At 46.6% G+C, this 23813-nt stretch overlaps 2 protein-coding genes across 5 annotated transcripts in view; both read right to left on the bottom strand.

The window, feature by feature from the left end:
* Positions 1-13820, bottom strand: part of BSDC1 (BSD domain containing 1) — a 31477-nt gene extending 17657 nt beyond the window's left edge. For 2 of the 4 annotated variants that reach the window (XM_002802289.4, XM_015134188.3), the window contains exons 1-4: positions 13783-13820; positions 13459-13519; positions 6056-6172; positions 3133-3351 (exon numbers count right to left, since the gene is read on the bottom strand). In XM_002802289.4, coding sequence (XP_002802335.1) covers positions 3133-3351; positions 6056-6172; positions 13459-13519; positions 13783-13793 — 408 coding nt within the window. In that variant the 5' untranslated portion in view covers positions 13794-13820. The remainder of the gene's footprint in view (positions 1-3132; positions 3352-6055; positions 6173-13458; positions 13520-13782) is intronic. The other 2 variants (XM_001103174.5, XM_015134204.3) reach the window with 1 other exon arrangement.
* The window catches only part of LOC144334483 (uncharacterized), a 165179-nt gene that overhangs the window by 35255 nt on the left and 106111 nt on the right, over positions 1-23813 (bottom strand). The window lies entirely within an intron of this gene.

Raw genomic sequence — 23813 nt, 5'->3', positions numbered from 1 at the left:
GCACCCTTTCTCTGCCAGGATACTCAGTCAACCACAACCCAGCTTCTCCCTTGTTGGCTGGGATACCCCCAGGGCACTTGTTAATTAGCACTGTGGCACGGGGAGTGGAGCACTACGCTGGGCATCCAAAACTGGGGTTCCCAGAAAAATGGCCTTTCACCCAGTATTCTACCCCAGGAGCTAAGAAAATACAGCACAAGCAGGCTACAAAAGTATTTGTAAAATGCTTTGTAGTAGTGAAATTTGAAAAATGTTAGTGCCCATATATTAATAAAGTCAAAATTTAGGGATAAATTTTAAAATAACACAATTTCCCTCCAATTAAAACCATTCAAGAATTTATTAATTGTATAGCCAGTCTCTACCAAGTTATGTTCTCACTGGAACCACAGGGTGGCAAACTTAGCTGGCAAAGACGAAGTCTGCCTTTCTTCCTCAGTATTACAGGAAGCATGGGCTGTCTGTAAGTGGATTTGGTGACAATTCACTGTCATTATGGCTCAAAATCTTATCAAACATTTTCACAATTCCACTCACATGTTCACTAAGTGGTGGTGCTAATACTAGTGCTTGTTGATACATACTTGAAAAACCAGTACTTTTGGAACAGAAGTTCAACATGGGCCGGGTGCGGTAGCTCACGCCTGTAATCCCAGCACTCTGGGAGGCCGAGGTGGGTGGATTGCTGGAGATCTGGAGTTCAAAACCAGCCTGGCCAACATGGTGAAACCCCGTCTCTACTAAAAATGCAAAAATTAGCCGGGCATGGTGGTGCATGCCTGTAATCCCAGCTACTCAGGACGCTGAGGCAGGAGAATCACTTGAACCCAGGAGGTGGAGGTTGCAGTGAGCCAAGATCACTCCACTGCACTCCAGTCTGGGTGACAGACAGAGACGCCGTCTCAAAAAAAAAAAAAAGTTCAATGTGATAAAATGCTACAAAACCAGCCTAGGCAACATGGGGAAATCCTGTTTCTACAAGTATAAAAATTAGCTGGGCATGGTGATGTGTGCTTGCAGTCCCAGCTGCTCAGGAGGCTGAGGTGGGAGGAGCACCTTAGGAGATGGAGGCTGCCGTGAACTGTGATTGCACCACTGCACTCCAGCCTGGGGGACAGAGTGAGACCCTATTTCAAAAGAACAAACTACAAAGAGGGCCCCCAGTTGCCATGACATTATATTGTAAATTTAGAAGAAAACTCTCCATGAAATAGAAAACACAATGTGGCCAGGTGTGGTGGCTTATGCCTGTAATCTCAGTACTTCAGGGGGCTGAGGTAGGAGGATCACTTGGGCTCAGGGGTTTGAGACCAGCCTGGGCAGAATAGGGAAACCTCGTCTCTACAAAAAAAAAAAAAAAAAATGCCGGGCGTGGTAGTGCATGCCTGTGGTCCCTGCTACTACGGATACTAGGTAGGTTAAGGTGGGAGGAACACTTGAGCCCAGGAAGTTGAAGCTGCAGTGAGCTGGGATCATGCCACTGCACTCTAGCCTGAGTGACAGAGTGAGACCGTCTCAAAAAAAAAAAAAAAAAAAAAAGAAGAAGAAAAGAAAATGCGAAAACACAGCAAAAATACACTACCGTGGCTGTTGCTTTAAGTGCTCTGAAGACACCTCTCTCCCTTTACCTATACATATATTACTAGAAATTAGTCTAAATAACCCAAATGTGGAGATTATGCCTCTAAAAATGCTCTCCACAGCGTTCCTTATTATGCTTGAAAGCTGAAAGGAATCCAAATATGCAACATGAAGGAAAAATGGAATAATTAATGCTATTTTCACTTGCAAGAATTTAAAGACATTAAAAATTATGGCTGGCTGGGCACAGTGGCTCACGCCTGTAATCCTAGCACTTTGGGAGACCAAGGTGGGAGAGTCACTTGAGCCCAGGCATTTGAGACCAGCCTGGGCAACATAACGAGACCCTGTTTCTACCAAAAAAAAATTTTTTTAATTAGTTGGATGTGGTGGTTTACGCCGGTGGTCCCAGCTACTCAGGAGACTGACGTGGAAGGACACTTGAGCCTGGAAAGTCGAGGCTGCAATGAGCCGTGACTGCACCACTGAGCCCCAGAGAGAGCTTGGGTGACAGAGTGAGACCCTGTCTCATTAAAAAAAACAAAACAGGGCCGGGCGCGGTGGCTCAAAGCTGTAATCCCAGCACTTTGGGAGGCCGAGACAGGTGGATCACAAGGTCAGGAGATGGAGACCATCTTGGCTAACATGGTGAAACCCCGTCTCTACTAAAAAATATAAAAAACTGCCGGGCGCGGTGGCTCACGCCTGTAATCCCAGCACTTTGGGAGGCCGAGGTGGGAGGATCACAAGGTCAGGAGATCGAGACCACGGTGAAACCCCGTCTCTACTAAAAATACAAAAAATTAGCCGGGCGCGGTTGTGGGCGCCTGTAGTCCCAGCTACTCGGGAGGCTGAGGCAGGAGAATGGCGTGAACCCGGGAGGCGGAGCTTGCAGTGAGCCGAGATCGCGCCACTGCACTCCAGCCTGGGCAACAGAGCGAGACTCCGTCTCAAAAAAAAAAAAAAAAAAAAAAAAATATATATATATATATATATATATATATAAAAAACTAGCCGGGCGAGGTGGCAGGCGCCTGTAGTCCCAGCTACTCAGGAGGCTGAGGCAGGAGAATGGCATAAATCCGGGAGGCAGAGCTTGCAGTGAGCTGAGATCCGGCCACTGCACTCCAGCCTGGGCAACAGAGCGAGACTCCGTCTCAAAAAAAAAAACAACAACAACAACAAAAAAAAGGTGATTAGGAAAGATGCTACGTTTGTTGGTTTTTTAAAAGCAGGTTACAAAACCGCATGTATAAAATGTCTTTTTTGTTCAAAAGAAAAAACCAAACTATCTTTACCTATGTTTAAAAACAAAAACAAAAGTAAGGTTATATACCAATAAGAAATCAGGGGTTCTCTTTCGGTGATGCAATTATGAGTTTAAAAATAATTAACTTGTCCTTGCTTACTGGTATTTTTGGATTTACTATTAATAATATAGCCATATTGATTTTTTGGCCTGAACATGGGTTGCTTTTGTGAGTACAGGTTGTAAGTTAAAGCCCAGGTTACAGATGTTAGGCATCTGTAGGGGAGACTGTCAGTGAATACCTTGGTGCCATCATAGGGCTCAGCTGTGCCAGATGGTGTGCCCATCAGGGTGATGACATCGCAGTCGATGGTTTTGTCTGGTGAGGGGGCAAAGGTGTCTGAGATCACCCCTAGGAAGTCAGACAACCCTTTCTTCATCTTCTCCGTTGCTCCTGAGGAGCCTTCCGTCTGTATAGAGAATGGGCAGAGGAAGCAAGCGCCCCGGCAACAGGCTGCAATCTGGGGTATGGGGGTAAAACATTGGGGCAAAGGTGTATCGTGTGTTGGGGGACCAGGGAGGTGCTCACGACTCTTCACCCATCTTTGGGGCTGGAGAAGGAGTAGGAGGAAGCAAGGGTCCTCCATCCCCCAAGTGGGTCTGCAGAACAGGGCCATGGTAGGCCTGCGTAGATCAGAGTAAAGATCTTTGATTGGCTGTTTCATCAAAATTTCAAGGCCAGTCAGGCTGGTCAAAACTTGGCCAGAGAAGGTCCATACCATAGACATATCAGTGGGGAAGAGGGCCTATGGGTAGAGTGGTGGAAGGGGTACTAGCTTTGGAGTTAGACAAAGCTAGTTTGAATCCTTGCTCTACCACTTGTTGGTCATGAAACCAAAACCCTTTCTGAATCCGAGTTTCCTTATTGTAAAATGGGGACAAGTATACATCCTTCATAGGGTTACCATGAAGATTAAAAGATAGGGCATGGACAATGCCTGGCACACAGCATACGCTTAATAAACTGCGGCACTGTAATATTGCAATTTCATCATCATTATTGCTCAGGAAGTAGAATACTTCGTACAAAAGGCTGGAAACATATGGGCAGGATTAGAACAGATAGCTTGCCTTGCCTGGGACTAATTGAGGGTCACTATACAGACCACACTGGTCAGAATGCCTTCCAGCAGGCAGGGATAGGGTGCTGAGAACAGGGTCTAAAAACCTCGTGGAAAATTATACTTACTCTTGATTAAGCTGCCGAAGCATTTTAAACCTATAACCTATCATAGTGCCTGGCACATATTGTTACAGGTAACAATATTTGTTGAATTAAAAAAATGAATGAATGAATGAAATAAACAAGTGATATCTCTGCTATTGGCTAGACTTATAGCAGTTCAGCAGGGTTACAACTTGTCATTCATGCTCATCAGTAGCTGTGGTTAGAATGGAGACAGTATTTTACAAGAGGATTCAGCAAAATAAGCTTGACTAAAAAATTCCAAAACTCATTTTTCATAACATGAGTAATTAATTACAAGATAATTGATTCAGCTGGTGATCAAATTAAGAAGCTCCAATTTGTTCCAATGCTAAAGGGAAAATTGTAATATAAAAAACAGTATGCTTTACCTCACTGGAAACTTCAGAACTTTGCAGGGATATCTTTGACCACAATTTTTCCTTCTCACACTGACTTTAGAATCTAACCTCCATCTTGTAAGAGGTTTCCACTGTACATTTCTGATTAATAAAAACAGTATTGGGGGAGGGGGACAAGGATTGAAAAACTACCTATGGGGTACTAGCTGGTGATGGGTTCATTAAAAGCCCAAACCTCAGTATATACACAATATTCCCATGTAACAAACCTGTGCACGTATCCCCTGAATCTAAAACCAGAAAACAACAAACAAGCCAGGCACGGTGCCTCACACCTGTAATCCCAGCACTTCAGGAGGCCAAAGCAGGTGGATCGCTTAAGCTGAGGAGTTTGAGACCAGCCTGGGCAACAGAGTGAAACCCTGTCTCTACAAAAAATACAAAAATGAGCTGGGTGTGGTGGCATGCACCTGTGGTCCCAGCTATTCAGGAGGCTGAGGTAGGAGGATCACTTGAGCCGGGGAGGCAAAGGTTGCAGTGAGCTGAGATCATGCCACTGCACTCCAGCCTGGGTGACAGAGTGAGACTCCATCTCAAAACAACAGCAACCACCAACAAAAAACAGGACCAGTAAGAAAATAAGTTGGTACAACATTTCTGGAGGGCAGTTTTGAGTATAGTAAAAGGCTTAAACTAATCACTCTGTGATACCTTCCACAATTATATTATAAAGCAAATATTATGGCACTGGGCAAAGGTTTAGCAGAATGTTTACTGTAGCTCTGTGTACAATACTGGAAAAAACTGAAATAGGAAAGCAGCAACTGGTTAAATCCACATAGTGGAATACCATGCCACTTATTACACTCTAGAACAAGGTTTGCAATTTAAGTAAAAAAACAGGGGCCGGGTGCTATGGCTCATGCCTGTAATCCCAGCACTTTGGGAGGCCGAGGCAGGCGGATCACGAGGTCAGGAGATCGAGACCATCCTGGCTAACATGGTGAAACCCTGTCTCTACTAAAAAATACAAAAAATTAGCCGGGCGTTGTGGCAGGCACCTGTAGTCCCAGCTACTTGGGAGGCTGAGGCAGGAGAATAGCGTGAACCCAGGAGGCGAAGCTTGCAGTGAGCCAAGATGGTGCCACTGCACTCCAGCCTGGGCGCCAAATGGAGACTCTGTCTCAAAAAAAAAAAAAAAGGTTACAAAACATGGTATTCAGTTGACCCCTGTTTTGAAAAAGAAGTCTACATCAGGGATACACCCCCAAAATATTAACAGTAGTTATCTTTGGGAGATGGAGTTATGGATGTCTCTAGGTCTTTCTCTTGCTTTCTTCCTTTCTTCATTCTTTCTCTTTTACTTGCCTGTATTTTCTAAATTGTCAACATGAATGACTTTGCTAATGGAAAGCATTTGCTAAAACAATACAGAAGTGGGAAAACTAATTATTACTTAAAATATGCAGCTTGTTTGGTTGCCAGACACAATTCTTTCAAAATGGGAGGAAAAATAATCACTTAACGGTAGAAAAAAATAATCACTTAACGGTTGGGAACCCAGGACAGGGCAGGTTGCGAGGGGCAGTTACTTGGGAGCATTTGGGTGGTACTCACAGCCAGCTTCTCCTTGACCACGCTGGCCGTGGCTGCGATGGTACAGGCCGTGTCATGCTGCACCACCTGGGTAAACTCTGTCAGGTCCCGCTTCATGAACTCCAAGGCTTCAGAGGACTGTGGGAAGACAGAGAGGGATGCCAGGGCCAGCTGGCCCCACCACCCCTTGTTCCTGTTCCCTGTGCTTCTTCAGTACCAGACAGACACATGGAAATCTCAAATGGCAGGGGAGCTTGGGCTCAGAAACAAAGCTCATTTGTCCCAATTCCATGATCTGGGATTACCTGACAGCAGAGAGTGTGGGAGAATTTCCTGCTACTCTGAGCATGAAGACTGAGTCTCAGCCTAGGCACTCACAAGCTATGTGGCCATGAGTAAGTCTCATCTAGTCCTCAGTTTTCTCCTATAAAATGAGGGAGGCGATCTAGACCAGAGATTCTCAAGCACAAACTGGAAAAGAGGGGGCACAGTCAGTCTGAAAACAATACTGGCTTTGATTAATTGCTTTGATATGCTTTAAATCATGATATTCATATTAAGTTTCAAATAACATGAAAAAAAGGTACATGACTTTTTTTTTCCCCCTTGAGACGGAGTTTCCCTCCTGTTGCCCAGGCTGGAGTGCAATGGCACCATCTCGGCTCATCGCAACCTCCACCTCCCGGGTTCAAGCAATTCTTCTGCCTCAGCCTCCGAGTAGCTGAGATTACAGGCAGCGCCACCACGCCCAGATAATTTTGTATTTTTAGTAGAGATGGGGTTTCTCCATGTTGGTCAGGCTGGTCTCGAACTCCCAACCTCAGGTGATCTGCCCACCTTGGCCTCCCAAAGTGTTGGGATTATAGTCGTGAGCCACCCAGCCTAAGGCATGTGATTTTTTTATCAAAGGAAAGTGTTTCTATTTTTACTTTTTTTGTTACAGGGAAATTAAGTTGAAATATGAGGCAGTAGGTGAAGTTATTTGCCTTCAGGTTTAAGAATTAGTAATTACTAATTGTATTAGTAACAGCAATAGCTTGGAAAGCTGTTTTATGAGTAATTCTTAACAATTTAGTATCAGTAAAAAGGCATGTGATTTTTACATTCAACAAAGGAGGAAGCGGTCAAGATAACAACTGGATCAGATTATCTTGAAGGCCTTCTGGGTTCTACCATCCCAAGGTTCTATTCATATACAAAGCTCCTTCAGGCAGAACTCATATTTGCTCCTGCTAAACCAATCTGCTTCTCCGTCTGCACCCAGACCTCACTGGAGAAAGCAGGCCCTCAGCTCACTTCTAGGTCTTGCCCTGTCTTGCTTCACTCACCAACTCTAGGATGCCTTCCTGGAGTATCTCAGTGGCCACTCCCCCTGCAAGCCCTGTCATTTTACACGGGGATAATCACCTGCATTTTTAAAAGCATGTTTTTGAGTGCTCCTGTGGTTTATTCTTCTGGGAAGGGCCTGCCCACTTTTCATTAGCTTGGGAAGTTTCTGAATGGGACAGTCTCACGTATCAGCTACAGGCTTCTCTGGGGGTGGTAATCATGCCTCCATATTGATTTAGGACTCCTTAATTGGGGGTGGAGGGGGTAATTTACTTATTTACTTTTATTAAAATTTAAAAAAATATTTCACGGCACCATGAAATTGTGCCCCAGGTCATTTACCGATTCACTCTTTCTACCCACACTGCCACCACCTTAGTCCAGGCCAACTTGTTCTTTTATCTGGATTCCTCCCAGGTTGTCTCAGCTACCTTTACTTCATTCTCCTTATGACACCCAGTGGGTGCTTTGTCTGTTAGGGCAGACCCTGCTGCTTTACACTCTTTAAGTTTACACACTATCATAAGAGCAAGTTGAAAATCCACGTTTACTTACAAGGCCTATATAACTTGGCCTCTGGCTGATTGGTATCCCCTACCACCGTGCCCTTCACTGAGCTCCAGCTGGCCTTCCTCAAGTTTCTAAAATGCCCTAGCATCTGCCCTGCCTCAGGGTATCTGAACACATTGTTTCCTCTCCCTGATACAGAGTTCTAACTCTTCAAAACAAGCAAGCTGCAAACACAATGAAGGAACCCTCTTATCTGGAAAACTACTGCTCATCCTTAAAGTCTATGCTCCATTTCCCTAGAGGGGCTTCCCTGCTGCCTCTTCAGACTCAGCTGGCTTTCCCTGCTTTATCTCTTCTTTTTTTTTTTTTTTTTGGAGACAGTTTCCCTCTGTTACCCAGGCTGGAGTGCAGTGGTGCGATCTCGGCTCACTGCAACCTCCGCCTCCTGGGTTCAAGCCATTCTCCTGCCTCAGCCCCCAAGTGCTGGGACTACAGGTGCTTGCCACCTCAGGGAGGCATGATTACCACCCCCCAGAGAAGCCTGTAGCTGATATATGAGACTGTCCCATTCAGAAACTTCCCAAGCTAATGAAAAGTGGGCAGGCCCTTCCCAGAAGAAAAAACCACAGGAGCACTCAAAATGGTCCCATAATAGTGCTGATGTGCCCGGCTAATTTTTTGTATTTTTAGTAGAGATGGGGTTTCACCATGTTAGCCAGGATGGTCTCGATCTCCTGACCTTGTGATTCGCCCACCTCGGCCTCCCAATTTATCTCTTCTTTAACATAGAACATACTTTAGACTTATGATGACCTGTTCAATGTCTGTCTTCCTGGATAAACTGTGAGTTCTGTGAATACAGGTCCTATGTGTTTTGTTCCCTGATGGTTCCCCAGTATCTGACACAGAGCATACAGTAGGTGCTCAAAAAAGTCTGCTTGTTAAATTTACAAGGACCATTGAAATTTCAGTTATGTAACCACTTGTGTGACTAAATGGTTGTCTTCCCACTAATTGTGAGCTCTGAGCAAACATGAACAGATGTTGCCCTCAAGCAGGTCACAGTATACTGGGGAAAATAGTCCCACGATAGTGCTGATGTGCAAGGGCAGAGCAGTAGCCGCTGTACTATGGGGAGGTTGGGAAGATGTGGTGACCGGAGGCCTGAAATGGGCCCTTAAAGAATGAACAGGAGTTGATTAAGAAGTATTGATGTGGGCCAGGTGTGGTGGCTGACGCCTGTAATCCCAGCACTTTGGGAAGACGAGGCAGGAAGATTGCCTGAGCCCAGGAATTTGAGACCAGTTTGGGCACCATGGCAAAACTATCTCCACAATATATATATACAAAAAATTAGCCAGGGGTGGTGGCACGCACCTGTAGTTCCAGCTACCCAGGAGGCTTAGGTGGGAGAATCACCCGAGCCCGGGTGGTTGAGGCTGCAGTGGTGGGCTGTGATCACGCCACTGCACTCCAGCCTGGGTAACAGAGTGAGACCTTGTCTCAAAAAAAAACAAAAGGAACAGGAGTCAGCTAAGAAGTGTTGACATGGGGTTTACTGACATCTACAAGCATTATAGTCCTGACGGACATAAAATGTGAAGCAAGAGTGGTGAGGGATAAAGCTGGAGAGGTTGCCAAGGGCAACCAGGGAGGGCCTGGTCAGCCCTAGGATGATAAGGAGCCACCAAAGGTTTGAAGTGGGTGGGATATGAGATTTGCCTTTTCACTAAATTACTCCAGTGACTGGAATGGAGCAAAGGTCCAGAGGTGAGAAGATTAGAAGAGGAAGGAAGACCAGTCAGGAGGCTGCTGCAATAATCCAGGAAAGAAAAGAGAAAAATATGAGTAAGGACAATGCTAGTAAAGACAGAGAGGATGAGACTGGTTCAAGAGATAGGAGGCAGAAGAACGTGGATTTGGTGACTGAACAGGTATACTGACTGAGGGCTAGAAAAGAATCATGGAAGTGCCATAGGCTGCTAAAATAGGTGACTGGGTAGATGCAGTACTACCAGCGAAGTGAGAAAATCCTGGAGGAGGAGGAGTTCTAGAGAGAAGGTGGTAACAATGACTTTGGGCACGCAGAACTTGAGATAACTGTGGGCTGTCTAGGATAGCTGTCCAGCAATAGCCATCCTCAAACACTAAAGCTGGCCGGGCATGATGGCTCGTGCCTATAGTCCCAGCACTTTGGGAGACCAAGGTGGGCAGATTGCTTGAGCCCAGGAGTTTTAGACCAGCCTGGGTAACATGGCGATATCTTATCTCTACAAAAAAATACAAAAATTAGTTGGGCGTGGTGGTACACGCCTATAGTCCCAGCTACCTGGGGGCCTGAGGCGGGAGGATTGCTTGAATCCAGGAAGTGGAGGTTACAGAGAACCATGTTTGCATCACAGCACTTCAGCTTGGGTGACAAAGCGAGGGCCCGTCTCAAAACAAAACAAAACACAACATTAAAGTTCAGGGAAAAGGTCTAAGAGTCGCCCTAACAGAAAAGTGGAGAAGGTGACCCAGGAAGAGTTTGGAAAGTGGACAGAGCAACGGGCTGAGGATAAGTGTCCTCAGACACCACCTGTAGGGGGCAAGCAGAGGAAGAGGAACTCATGAAACAGTTACAAAAGCAACATCTGGAGATGTGGAGACTTAAGAATCATGTCACAAAATCCAAGAGAGTAGTGTTTCAAGAGAGGGAGTGATCACTAGTGTCAAATGCAGCAGAAAGGTCCAGGAAGATAAGGGCTGAAAACCACCCACTGGATTTGGCAAGCGGTAGGTGAAGCTGAGTGTGAGTAAAGATAAGCTTATAGGTGGTGGCTCTGAGGGCGGGGAGGGAGTTAAAGATCCTGTTTGTTGACCTGAAGTTTCAAAAAGTAGATGAGGTTGTCTCCTGGAAGTGAAAGGGATAAAGTGGCTGAATAGGGGACCCGAGGGAAGAGTTAGGTTTTGGGAAAGTTTCTGAAGTTAAGGGGAAGAAAAGCAAATTGGAGACTGAAGAGTATGTGGGCCCAGATGAGGTTGGCGAATCCGTGATGGAACCAAAAAGCATTTGGTGCCTTTCTCTTTTTAATTTTTTTCTTTCTGGTAAGTATGCAGAGCAACGATGTGTCTTTCTCTATCAACGTGTATGCACAAGTATTTGTGTCAGTCATATTGCTCTTGACAACACACAGGAAGACAGGACAGGAGGAGGTAAGGAGCAGAGGAAAGCAGATGACAGCACCATCTCATAGCTGTAGTCTTCAGGGCAATGTATTCTAAGGAGTGTTGAGAAGTGAGTGGTCCAAATGGAGCCAGAATGGGACATAAATATAGGAAAGCACCAAAAGACCAAGAAAAAAAATGGAAGGAAAAACGAACTGGGGGTGGTATCTAAGAGGTTTTCCCATCAGCCTGGCACCTAATAACAGCTAACACTTATACGGCACTTACTATATGCTAGGTACTGTTTTTAGTGTTTTACATTTAACCATCACCACAATCTCATCAGGTAGGTATTGTTAGTATTCCCATTATATAGATGAGGAACTGAGGCCTAGAGAGGTTAAAAACTTCCCCAAGAGGCCAGGTGTGGTGGCTCACGCCTGTAATCCTAGCACTTTGGGAGGCCGAGGCAGGCGGATCACCTGAGGTCAGGAGCTGGAGACCAGCCTGGCCAACGTGGTGAAACCCTGTCTCTACTGAAAATACAAAAATTAGCTGGGCATGGTGGCGCACACCTATAATCCCAGCTACTCAAGAGGCCGAGGCAGGAGAATCACTTGAACTTGGGAGGCAGAAGTTGCAGAGCCGAGATTGAACCACTGCACTCCAGCCTGGGTAACAGAGCCAGACTCAAAAGCAAACAAACAAACAAAAAACAAACAACACTTGCCCAAGTACATATAAGAGTAAGTAAGAAAGTAAAAAAAAAGGGAAATTAAGTCTTTTCTTTCCAAAAAGACTCCCACCTCCACCCCCCCCCCAGCTTTTAACTGGGAATTCAAAGAAGGAAGACGGAAGGTTGGCCAACTATCTATCTTTCACAAGTTGTGGTAAGACCAATCTTGAGAGAAACACAAGAGGCCCTCATGCAACATCTGCTGAATGAATGTCAGACTTTCCTGCCAGGAAATTACCCAACAGGAAACATGCTACTTTCTGGTCTTTTCTATCAAATGTTAGGGTGCAGTCTTCTCTCTTAGTCCTCATCAACAACATAAACAGCTCAGGGCATTCTCAGATTTCCTGGGCTATTGCTGAGAGGCTGTCCAGGAGTACCCAGGATAGGGGAGGAACAAAAACACTCCCAGATGTCCGGGTGTGGTGGCTCACGCCTGTAATCCCAGCACTGTGGGAGGCTGAGGTGGGTGGATCACCTGAGGTGAGGAGTTCCAGACCAGCCTGGCCAACATGGTGAAACCCTGTCTCTACTAAAAATACAAAAATTAGCCAGGAGTAGTGGCACACGCCTCTGATCCCAGCTACTTGGGAGGCTGAGGCACAAGAATCGCTTGAACCTGGGAGACAGAGGTTGCAGTGAGCTGAGACCGTACCTGTGCACTCCAGCCTAGGCGAGAGTAAGACTGTCTCAAAACAAAACAAAAATACTCCCAGAGTAGGGGACTTATTTAGGTGAGGTCAGAAGCTTCCTGGAGTTGGCCCTGAGGCAGGACTTACCCCAATTGCTTGAGGTAAACAGTAATCAACTTTTCCCACAATTCAGTTGGGCTGATTTTGACAAATAAGCATGAAATGAAACAGGAATACACATTGGCAAATTACCCACTGGCACAGCCAAATATCACTCATCCCACAGAGATTGTTCAGCAAGAAGGCCTTCCACTCTCTGGTGACTAATCTCTCTCTCTATCGCCTGTTGCATAGCCCTTACTTAGAACTCATCAGGTACCAGTGTGTATGGCTCATGCTCATCTCTGGCTTGGGTTCTTGCTTTTCATCCTGTCTAGGCAGGGTTGGCCTTAATAAGGTTCCTTCTCCAAAAGGCCTTCTCTGGTGAGTTACTGACTACCGAGAATAGACAAGGAGCCTCAGTACTTTCCTTTCACAGAACTTACCACAACGGTAACTAAACAACTGTTTGGCTACTCGGTTAATGGCTGTCTCCCCACTAGACTGTGAGCTTTGTAAGGCCCAGGATTACATGTGTCTGGCTGAAGTCTGTATCCTCAAGACCTATTAGAGCGCTGGTTGTCGCATATACTCTAATACTTGAATGAGTATACGAGTAAGTTTTTTTTATTGCTAGAATCTTTTCCTTCAAGACCTATATCAAATGTTCTCTCTTTCACGAAGAAACTGAATTTCCTGAACTGAAATAAATTGCTCCTTCCTATGGATTCCTACAAAACGTTCGTTAACTCCAGCCTTTAAAACCATCTTTATTTCACTGTGGGTAGTATCACACTGGTTTGCGTCGAGGTCTGTCTTGCCGTGGACCGGTAGAGGCTAAAAGAAAGGCCCGGGTCAGCCTCATCCTTAAGACTTAACGCCCGCAAAAGTTGGGCGGGGCTGGTTGGACCAGGTTGCACTGAGGCGGCGCAGGGCCCTGGTGAGGGAAGAAGGGCACGGGCCCGGCTTACCTTCTCTTTGACTGCTTGGTAGCTCTGCTGCAGCCAGCTCCGCCACCATCCCACGTCCTCCCTGTGGAAGAGAGACACATCTGGCAGTACCGCGGTGCGATTCCTGCCCGCCCAAGGATCCGGTCTGTTTCCCCCTCAAATGTACCCCGCGGGCCGAGGCTTCGCAGACCGCTTCCCCACCCCCTCAGAGTGCGACTCCACTCTGCCCTTTCAGATCAGTCCACGCCCGCGCTGATCTCATGTTCCCCACCGGGACTCTTGCCCAGCACCCCAACCCTGGGAGAATTCAGGCCCCAACGCCTAGGAGCAAAACGACGGGCTCACCCTTCCGCCATCTTGCCTGCATGACATCACCACTATTTACTGACCTTTGACTTCCGACACGGCACCGCCCCCTCAAGGACCGCCCCGAGGCGCTCGGCCCAATCCTTGCGCCGGCACCGCCCTCAGCCCAATCCCTTCCCTGCTCCATCATTAGGTCCCGCCTCCCTTAACTCTCCAGTCTCTGTCCAGTCTCTGTCCAGAGTTCTGCCTCAAACTCCGCCCCTGAACTCTCAGTTCAATCGTCATTCAGTGCTGTCCTCAGGCTCCACCTCCACCAAACTTGATTCTGTCGCTGTCCGCAAACGTCCGGTACGGTGGCCTCTATGGACGATGATCAGCCGACCAGCTGGACGGCGGAGAGCTGGGAGCAGAGGGGAGGAGGAGAGATAGCTCGAACGTCAGGATCCCAGAGCGCAGGGTTAGCACCGCCCCCCTTTGTGAAACCAGCTGCGTCGAGGCTGCTTTGTGTCTCTTCAGGCTAATTCAATAAGCCCATACTGCGGGGCTCTGGCCCAGAGTTTGGAGGAATGTGAAGAATTCAGAGGCGACTTAGATGCAACCTTTGGAGGGCTCCCGGGTTAATGGGAGACAGACACACACTCAGTAATCCAACTTTCGGTGGCCCGGCTCAGAACAATGCCAGTTGGAGGTGGTCTGGAGAAATCCAGAGACAGCCTGCATTGAGTTCCACTGCGTTTGGAACAGAGAGTCCACAGCCCACATACTTTGGACCTTAGCTAAGGTCAACCCCTCCACATGTGCGGTAGATCCCGTCGCCTCTTGTTTGCTTAAGGACATAGATCTAGTAATCCCCCCTTCATCTCATTTCCCTCTGATGACTGCATTATCCTTGTCATCATCCGTACTGCTGTTTCTCCCATCTCAAAGGCAAACAAAAACCAGCCCTCTCTAGATCCCTCACGGTTTCCCTACTCCCCTTTACAGCAAAAGCGTTGCCTACTCATAGTCTCCAACTCCCCTCTCCTCCCATTCTCTCTTGAACTCACTGCAGTTAGGATTTTACCTCTCAGACAATCCTTTGAAATAACTTTCTTTTATTTATTTGTTTCTTTTATTTTATTTATTTTATATTTATTTATTTGGTAGCTCTGCTTCAGCCAGCTCCACCGCCATCCCACGTCCTCCCTGTGGAAGACAGACATATCTATTTTATTTTATTTTATTTCGTTTCATTTTATTTTACTTTATTTTAAGTCAGAGTCTTGCTCTGTCACCGGGGCTGGAGTGTAGTGGTGTGATCTCAGCTCACTGCAACCTCTGCCTCCCGGGTTCAAGCGATTCTCCTGCCTCAGCCTCCCAAGTAGCTGGGATTATAGGGGCCCACCACCACGCCCGACTAATTTTTGTATTTTTAGTAGAGATGGGGTTTCACCATGTTGGCTGGCTAGTCTCGAACTCCTGACTTCAGGTGGTATGCCTGCCTCGGCCTCCCAAAGTGCTGGAATTATAGGCATGAAGCACTGCGCCCAGCTTGACATAACTTTCTTAAGGTCACCAAGAGGAGTGGCCAATTTTCAGTTCTTATTTTACATCCACATCTTATTTGACACAGTTGACCACTTTCTTCATTTGGCTTCCAGGACATCATTCCCTCTTGACTTTCTTCCCCATTCATTGGCATCTCCTCAGTATTCTTTGCTGTTTTCTCACCACCTTCTTGTTGCTGGAATGGGACATTCCCTGGGAGAGGGCTCAGCCCTTGGTGTCCTCCTTTTTGATGTTTTAGTCATTCCCCAGATGTTCTCATAAAGTCTCATTATTTTATTTATTTATTTTTGTTGAGATGGAGTCTCACTCTATTGCCCAGGCTGGACTGCAGTGGCACAATCTTGGCTCACTGCAACCTCTGCCTCCTGGGTTCAAGCGATTCTCCTGCCTCAGCCTCCCAAGTAGCTGGGATTACAGGTGCCCACCACCACGCCCGGCTAATTTTGTATTTTTAGTAGAGACAGGGTTTCACCATGTTGGCCAGGCTGGTCTTGAACTCCTAGCCTCAGGTGATCCACCTCCCTCAGCCTCCCACAGTGCTGGCAGTACAGTGGAGTGCAAGAGCCACTGCGCCTGGCCCATTTTATTTTATTTTTAAGACAGGATCTTACTCTGTTGCCATATTAGTCCGTTTTCACACTGCTGATAAAGATATACCTGAGACTGGGCAATTTACAAAAGTTTTCCTGGACTCGTGGTTCCACGTGGCCAGGGAGACCTCACAATCATGGAGGAAGGTAAAAGGCATGTCTCACATGGTGGCAGACAAGAGAAGAGAACTTGTGCAGGGAAACTCCTGATTTTAAAACCATCAGATCTCGTGAGAACCATCCACTATTACAAGAACAGTATGGGAAAGACCCGTCCCTACCATGATTCAATCATCTCTCACTGGGTCCCTTCCGTAACACGTGGGAATTATGGGAGCTACAAGATGAGATTTGGGTGGGAACACAGAGCTAAACCATGTCAGTTGCCCAGGCTGGAGTGCAGTGGCACGATCATGGCTCACTGCAGCCTTGACTTCCTGGACTCAAGCAATCCTCCTGCCTCAGTCTCCTGAGTAGCTGGGACTACAGGCATGCACCATCAAGCCCAGCTATTATTATCATTTTCTTAAATAGAGATGAAGTCTCCCTGTGTTGCCTTACTTTTAATTTTTCTTTAGCAATGCCTCACTATGTTGCCCAGGCTGGTCTTGAACTCCTGGTCTCTAGTGATCTGCCCAGCTTGGCCTCCCAAAGTGCTGAGATTACAGGCGTGAGCCATCTTATAAATCTCATACTTTTAAATGCCATGTATATGCTGATAGCTCTCAAATTTTCTCTCCAACCGATACATTTTCTCTGAACATCAGGCTCATTTTGTCTATTTGGATGTGTAATAGGTGTATTATATTTAACATGTCCCAAAACAAACTCCTGATTTATCCACCTCATCTTCCTGCAAACTTTCCCACATTTGTAAATGGAAACCTCATTATTCCAGTTGCTCAAGCCAAAAACCTAGGAGTCATCCTTGCTTTCTCTCTTTCATATCCCAAACTAATCCTATCAGCAAATCCAGTTGGCTCTGCCTTTCAAACAAAACCACAATCTAGTGACTTCTCACCACCTCCACTGTTACTATGTAGATACAAGCTACCATAATCAATCTCATGGTTAATTACAAGAGCCTCTTGGCCGGGTGCGGTGGCTCAAGCCTGTAATCCCAGCACTTTGGGAGGCCGAGACGGGTGGATCACGAGGTCAGGAGATCGAGACCATCCTGGCTAACACGGTGAAACCCCGTCTCTACTAAAAAATACAAAAAAACTAGCCGGGTGAGGTGGCGGGTGCCTGTAGTCCCAGCTACTCGGGAGGCTGAGGCAGGAGAATGGCGTAAAAGCTGAGATCTGGCCACTGCACTCCAGCCCAGGCGACAGAGCGAGACTCCGTCTCAAAAAAAAAAAAAAAAAAAAGAGCCTCTTAACAAATATTTCTGCATCCACTCTTGCCTTCCTTAAGTCTAGTCTTCATTTGCCTGAAAATAATCTTTTAAAAGACATAAGTCGGCCGGGCGCGGTGGCTCAAGCCTGTAATCCCAACACTTTGGGAGGCTGAAATGGGTGGATCACGAGGTCAGGAGATCGAGACCATCCTGGCTAACATAGTGAAACCCCGTCTCTACTAAAAAAATACAAAAAACTAGCCAGCTGAGGTGGCAGGTGCCTGTAGTGCCAGCTACTCGGGAGGCTGAGGCAGGAGAATGGCGTGAACCTGGGAGGCAGAGCTTGCAGTGAGCTGAGATCCGGCCACTGCACTCCAGCCTGGGCGACAGAGCAAGACTCCGTCTCAAAAAAAAAAAAAAAAAAAAAAAGACCTAAGTCACTGGGAATGCAAAATGGTGCAACTGGTATGGAACACAGTATGCCATTTCCTCAAAAAAATTAAACAGAATTACCATATGATCCAGCACTTCCACTTCTGAGTATATACCCAAAAGAATAGAAGGCAAGTACTCAAACAGATATTTGGTGTTGTTTTGTTTGTTTGTTTTAGATGGAGTTTCGCTCTTGTTGCCCAGGCTGGAGTGCAATGGCACAATCCCAGCTCACCTCAACCTCTGCCTCCTGGGTTCAAGCAATTCTCCTGCTTTAGCCTCTCCAGTAGCTGAAACTATAAGCGCGTGCCACCACACTGAGCTAATTTTATTTATTTATTTATTTTGAGACCGAATTTTGCTCTTGTCACCCAGGCTGGAGTGACAAGCAATCTCGGCTCACTGCAACCTCCACCTCCCAGGTTCAAGTGATTCTCCTGCCTCAGCCTCCCAAGTAGCTGGGATTACAGGTACCCACCACCACGCCCAGCTAATTTTTGTATTTTTAGTAGAGACAGGTTTTCACCATGTTAGTCAGGCTGGTCTTGAACTCCTGACCTCAGGCGATCCACCCACTTGTGTTGTGAAGATGATGTGATCAAATGATTGAATACTACTGTTAACAGGTCTAATGATGCCATTGAGGTGAGCACTTTATACAGTGTATCCTCCTAAAAGCTCAATGAGGTAGGAACTAGTTGTAATCTACATTTTATAAATGAAGAAGGTGACCAGGCATGGTGACTCATGTAATCCCAGCATTTTTTGGGAGACTGAGAGGGAAGGATTGCTTGAGCCCAGAAGTTTGAGACCAGTCTAGGCAACATAATGGGACCCAATCTCTATTATTATTATTATTATTATTATTATTATTATTATTTTGAGACAGTCTCACTCGGTCACCCAGGCTGGAGTGCAGTGGCGCGATCTTGGCTTACTGCGACCTCAGCCTCCCAGGTTCAAGCAATTCTCCTGCCTCAGCCTCCCGAGTAGCTGGGATTATAGGCATGCTTCACCACACCCAGCTAATTTTTGTATTTTTAGTAGAGACAGGGTTTTCCCACGTTGGCCAGGCTGGTCTTGAACTGCTGACCTCAGGAGATCTGCCTGCCTCGGCCTCCCGAAGTGCTGGGATTACAGGCATGAGCCACTGTGCCCGGCCTCTATTAATTTTTTTTTAATAAAAATGAAAAAACTAAGATTCAGAGGTATAGGGTGACTTTCTCAAGGTGACACTGCTAGGAAATGGCAGAACTCGGATTTGAACCCAAGGCTGTCTAATAAAATCAAGCTTCTGTGCATTTCATGCTAGTCTTTTTTTTTTTTTTTTTTTTGAGACGGAGTCTCGCTCTGTCGCCCAGGCTGGAGTGCAGTGGCCAGATCTCAGCTCACTGCAAGCTCCGCCTCCCGGGTTCCCACCATTCTCCTACCTCAGCCTCCCGAGTAGCTGGGACCACAGGCGCCGCCACCTCGCCCGGCTAATTTTTTGTGTTTTTAGTAGAGACGGGGTTTCGCCGTGTTAGCCAGGATGGTCTCGATCTCCTGACCTTGTGATCCGCCTGTCTCGGCCTCCCAAAGTGCTGGGATTACAGGCTTGAGCCACCGCGCCCGGCCTCATGCTAGTCTTAACTTCTTCCAACCTTATGCCCTGCTTGCTTACCCAGATGATAGCTGCAGGCATCCTGTTCTTCATTATCTTCACCTTATCTCATTCCTCACCCCCAGGCCCAGCAGGGTGCTTGCCCATGATGTCCCTAGTGACTGTGGATTCAGTGGGATCCTTTGCTTGGGTTTCTTTGGTTTTCCTTATCTGTTCACTCCAGTACCTTGACCCTCGGCTCCTTTCACTGGCATAACCTCGGGCATCAAACATATTCATCCTTTTTTTTTTTTTTTTTTTTTTTTTTGGAGGCAGGTCTCACTCTGTCACCCTGGCTGGACTACAGTGGCATGATCATGGCTCACTGCAGCCTCAACCTTCTAGGCTTAAGTGATCCTCCTGCCTCAGCCTCCTGAGTAGCTGGGACCACAGGCGTGTGCCACCATGCCTAATTTAATTTATTTATTTTTTTTTTTTGTAGAGATGGAGTCTTGCTATGTTGCCTAGGCTGGTCTATGCACCCCTGGGATCTAGCAATCCACCTGCTTTGGCCTTCCAAAGTGTTGGGATTACAGGCATAAGCCACTGTGCCTGGCCAATGTCTTCATTCTTAATGTTGGGATACTAATTCTGGTTGTTGTGATGACTAAAGAAAATAAGTAAAACACCGAGCACATTGCAAGGCATAAAGTCCTCATGCGGGGATTATGATTGTCTTACCTCCTTACCCCTGTCCTCAGAGCCTAAGACAATGCTAGGCGCTGGTAGAGGGCTAATGGGCATCTGTTGAGTTAAACAGTATATTGAAAGAACACTGGATTGGGAGTCAGCAGAGCTGGATTTTAATACTGGTTAATGGGCAGTTGTCACTGTTTCTCTCTGAAATTCAGTTTTTTCACTGTCCTTGCGGCCTCTACAGTCTCTTGTAGCTCTTAGGCAAAGTATGAATGCAGGTAAATCCCTCACCCTCAGACCCTCCTTTGACCCAAATCCCCCATCTGACACTGCTAGACCGCTTTTGGCAGATGATTTTTTTTCCTACTCCCCCCACCCACCCGTTAGAACTGGCAGGTGATTCTTATCCCAGGATCCTGGCTTTCGCTCCGAGGGAGCTCTGACACCCAGGTGCCACCAGATGGTGCTGTGGACTCATTCTTCATGGGAAGCTGGCTCCCCGGCTCCCCATCTCCCTGCCTCCTAGGAGAGGCCTTCTGGCTCCTCTGGACAGGGTGGGGTTCCTCCGTGGAAGACTCCTAGGCCTGGGATAATCCTGGGAGGTGACTCAAGCCTTTCAGAAATTTCCAAGGCCCAAGCCCGCCCTTGGTTTGGCTGTGCAGATTCCAGCACAGAGTTGGCAGAAGGACGGACTGCGTGATTTGTAGAACCCAGTGTAAAATGAAAATGCCTAAATTGCTGATGTAGGCAGCACAGGAAATGCCTAAAAGCCCATGGAATGGTTCTAGTTCAGCCCTCTAGAGCTGACTGTTAACATTTCAGGAATTTTGGACAGGTGTGGTGGCTCACGCCTGTAGTCTCAGCTGCCTGGGAGGCTGAGGCAGCAGGATCACTTTAGCCTGAGAGGCAGAGGTTGCAGTGAGCAGGGATGGAGCCACTGCACCACTCCACCCTGGGTGACAGAGGGAGACCCTGTCTCAAAAAAAAAAAAAGGAATTTTAAGAGCTGGTTGTTGAACATGGCCATTATTTAATTAAATGTTATAAACTTACCATTAAACAAGTTATAGAGTTGGGTGTGGTGGCTCACACCTATAATCGCAACTTTTCAGGCAGCTGAAGCTGGACGATCTCTTGAGTCCAGGAGTTCAAGGTTACAGCGAGGTATGATTACTCCATTGTACTCCAGCCTGGGTGCTGGGTGACAGAGCGAGAGCTCATTTCTTTTTTTTTTTTTTTTTTTTTTGAGACGGCATCTTGCTCTGTCGCCCAGGCTGGAGTGCAGTGGCACGATCTCGGCTCACTGCAAGCTCCACCTCCTGGGTTCACGCCATTCTCCTGCCTCAGCCTCCTGAGTAGCTGGGACTACAGGCACCTGCCACCACGCCTGGCTAATTTTTTGTGTTTTTTAGTAGAGACGGGGTTTCACCGTGTTAACCAGGATGGTCTCCATCTCCTGATCTCATGATCCGCCTGCCTCGGCCTCCCAAGGTGCTGGGATTACAGGCGTGAACCACCGTGCCCAGCCACGAGAGCTCATTTCTAAAAAATAAATAAATAAAATAAAAACAAAGGTAATAAATAACCCAAACTCATCACTGTGTAATTACTTTTATATATTTCACTATCATTTATGCTCACTTTTTTTTGGCTGGGTATAGGGGACTTTATTGACGGTACATGACAAAGTGGGATCTCATAGTCCTCTCCCATTCTTCAGGGAGCCTGGCGTGGAAACTGTGTTCAGGATGGGGAGATTCTCAGTGTCGTGGGGGACTGAGTTTGGCAGGGATTCCCCAGCAGCTGAGGGCCTCTCTTCCTCTCGTGCTGTCATTGGGGCTAGTGGTTCAGAGGGCTCTTACTCCTTGGAAGCCATGTAGACCATAAGGTATATCGTTCTGTTGCTGTAGCCAAATTCATTGTCATATCAGGAAATGAGCTTGACAAAGCGGTCACTGAGGACAATGCCATTCCCAGGATCTAAGGTGAAAAAGGTGGGTGTCTCTGTTAAAGTTGGAGGAGACAACCTACTGCTCAGTGTAGCTCAGGAGGCCCTTGAGGGGGGCCTCTGATGCCAGCTTCACCACCTTCTTGATGTTATCATATTTGGCAGCTCTCTCCAGATGGCAGATCAGGTCCACAACCCACATGTTGGCAATGAAGACATGGAAGGCCATGCCAGAGAGCTTTCTGTTAAGCTCAGGGATGGCCTTGCCCACAGCCTTGGCAGAGTGGGTAAATGCAGGGATGATGTCCTGGAGAGTCTTGTGGCCATCATGCCACAGTTTCCCAGAGAGGCCATCCGCAATCTTCTGGGTGGCAATGTTGGCACCAACTGTGGCCATGAGTCCCTCCATGATGCCAAAGTTGTCATGGATGACCTTGGGCAGGATAGCTAAGCAGTTGGCAGTACAGGAAGCATTGCTGACAATCACGAGGTTGTTTTCATACTTCTCAAGGTTCACGCCCATCACAAACATGGGGACATCAACAGAGAGGGCAGAGATGACCCCTTTGGTTGCACCCTCTAAGTGAGCCCCAGTGTTCTCCAAGGCAGTGAAGAGGCCAGTGGACTTCACAACATAACCAGCATCAGGACCAGCCCATTTGATTTTGATAGGATTTTGTTCCTGGAAGATGGTGATGGGATTTCCACTGATGACAAACTTCTCGTTCTCAGCCTTGATGGTGCCATGGAACTTGTCATGGGTGGAATCATACTGGAACATGTAGACCATGGAGTTGACCTGAATGAAGTGGTCATTGATGGTGACACTATCCACTTTGCTAGAGTTAAAAGCAGCCCTGGTAAACAGGCTTCCAATATGGTCCGATCTGTTTACTCTGGCCTTCACTCACACCATGATGTCTCAAGGCTGCTGCTGGTGCTACACGAGAAGATGTGTCTGTATGTCGTATGGAAAGAGCAGAGGGCTCATCTGTACTCTTGAATTAACTTACATTTATTGTATCTATATGGTGAAAATACTATATAATAGTGTACTTTTTTTTTTTTTTTTTTGAGACGGAGTTTCACTTTTGTTGCCCAGGCTGGAGTGCAGCGGCAGTATCTCGTTTCACTGCAACCTCTGCTTCCTGGGTTCAAGCGATTCTTTTCCTCCACCTCCCAAGTAGATGGGGTTACAGGCACACACCACCATGCCTGGCTAATTTTTTGTATTTTTAGTAGAGATGGGATTTCACCATGTTGGTCAGGCTGGTCTTGAACTCCTGACCCCAAGTGATCCACCCGCCTCGGCCTCCCGAAGTGCTGGGATTACAGGCATGAGCCACCACGCCTAATAGTGTACTATTTATGGTATCTCTCCTCAACTCTGCATTCAGTGATGTCACATTGGCAGCTTAAAATTGATGAAGGTGGGAGTGTTTAATCATTAAAATCCACAAACACTACAAATCATGCCCCTTCTTCCCTCAAGCCAGTTGTTAAACTTTTACCAGAATACCCGGGTCCTGATTGTACTCCTAATGTCCTATGTGATTTTGAGCAAAGCCCTGTTTTCCCCAGACTCCTATGTATTTATGTATCACTTTATAATTGACAAAAGGGCAGCATCTTTGTGTGCTAGGCGCTGTTGTCTCATAGAATTCTTAGAACTACCCCAGGGGTAGAATATTGTAGTCCAAAGAGCAAAGAAGAACTTTGCTCCAGGGTGGCTCTGTTACCAGAATTCCCAAAAGATGGCACTGTGGACTGGCACACTGTCTTTCAGTGCCATGTTCTCCACATTGGTTAAAGGATAACAATTACATACATATTATATATATAATATAATATATAATATACATATGGCATATAATATATATAATATACATATGATATATAATATAATATATAATATACATATGGCATATATAATATAAAT

This window comes from Macaca mulatta, chromosome 1, assembly GCF_049350105.2.
Source record: "Macaca mulatta isolate MMU2019108-1 chromosome 1, T2T-MMU8v2.0, whole genome shotgun sequence".
Taxonomy (NCBI): Eukaryota; Metazoa; Chordata; class Mammalia; order Primates; family Cercopithecidae; genus Macaca; species Macaca mulatta.
Note: the sequence above shows the minus strand (reverse complement) of the source record. Positions and strands in the feature narration are given on the sequence as shown.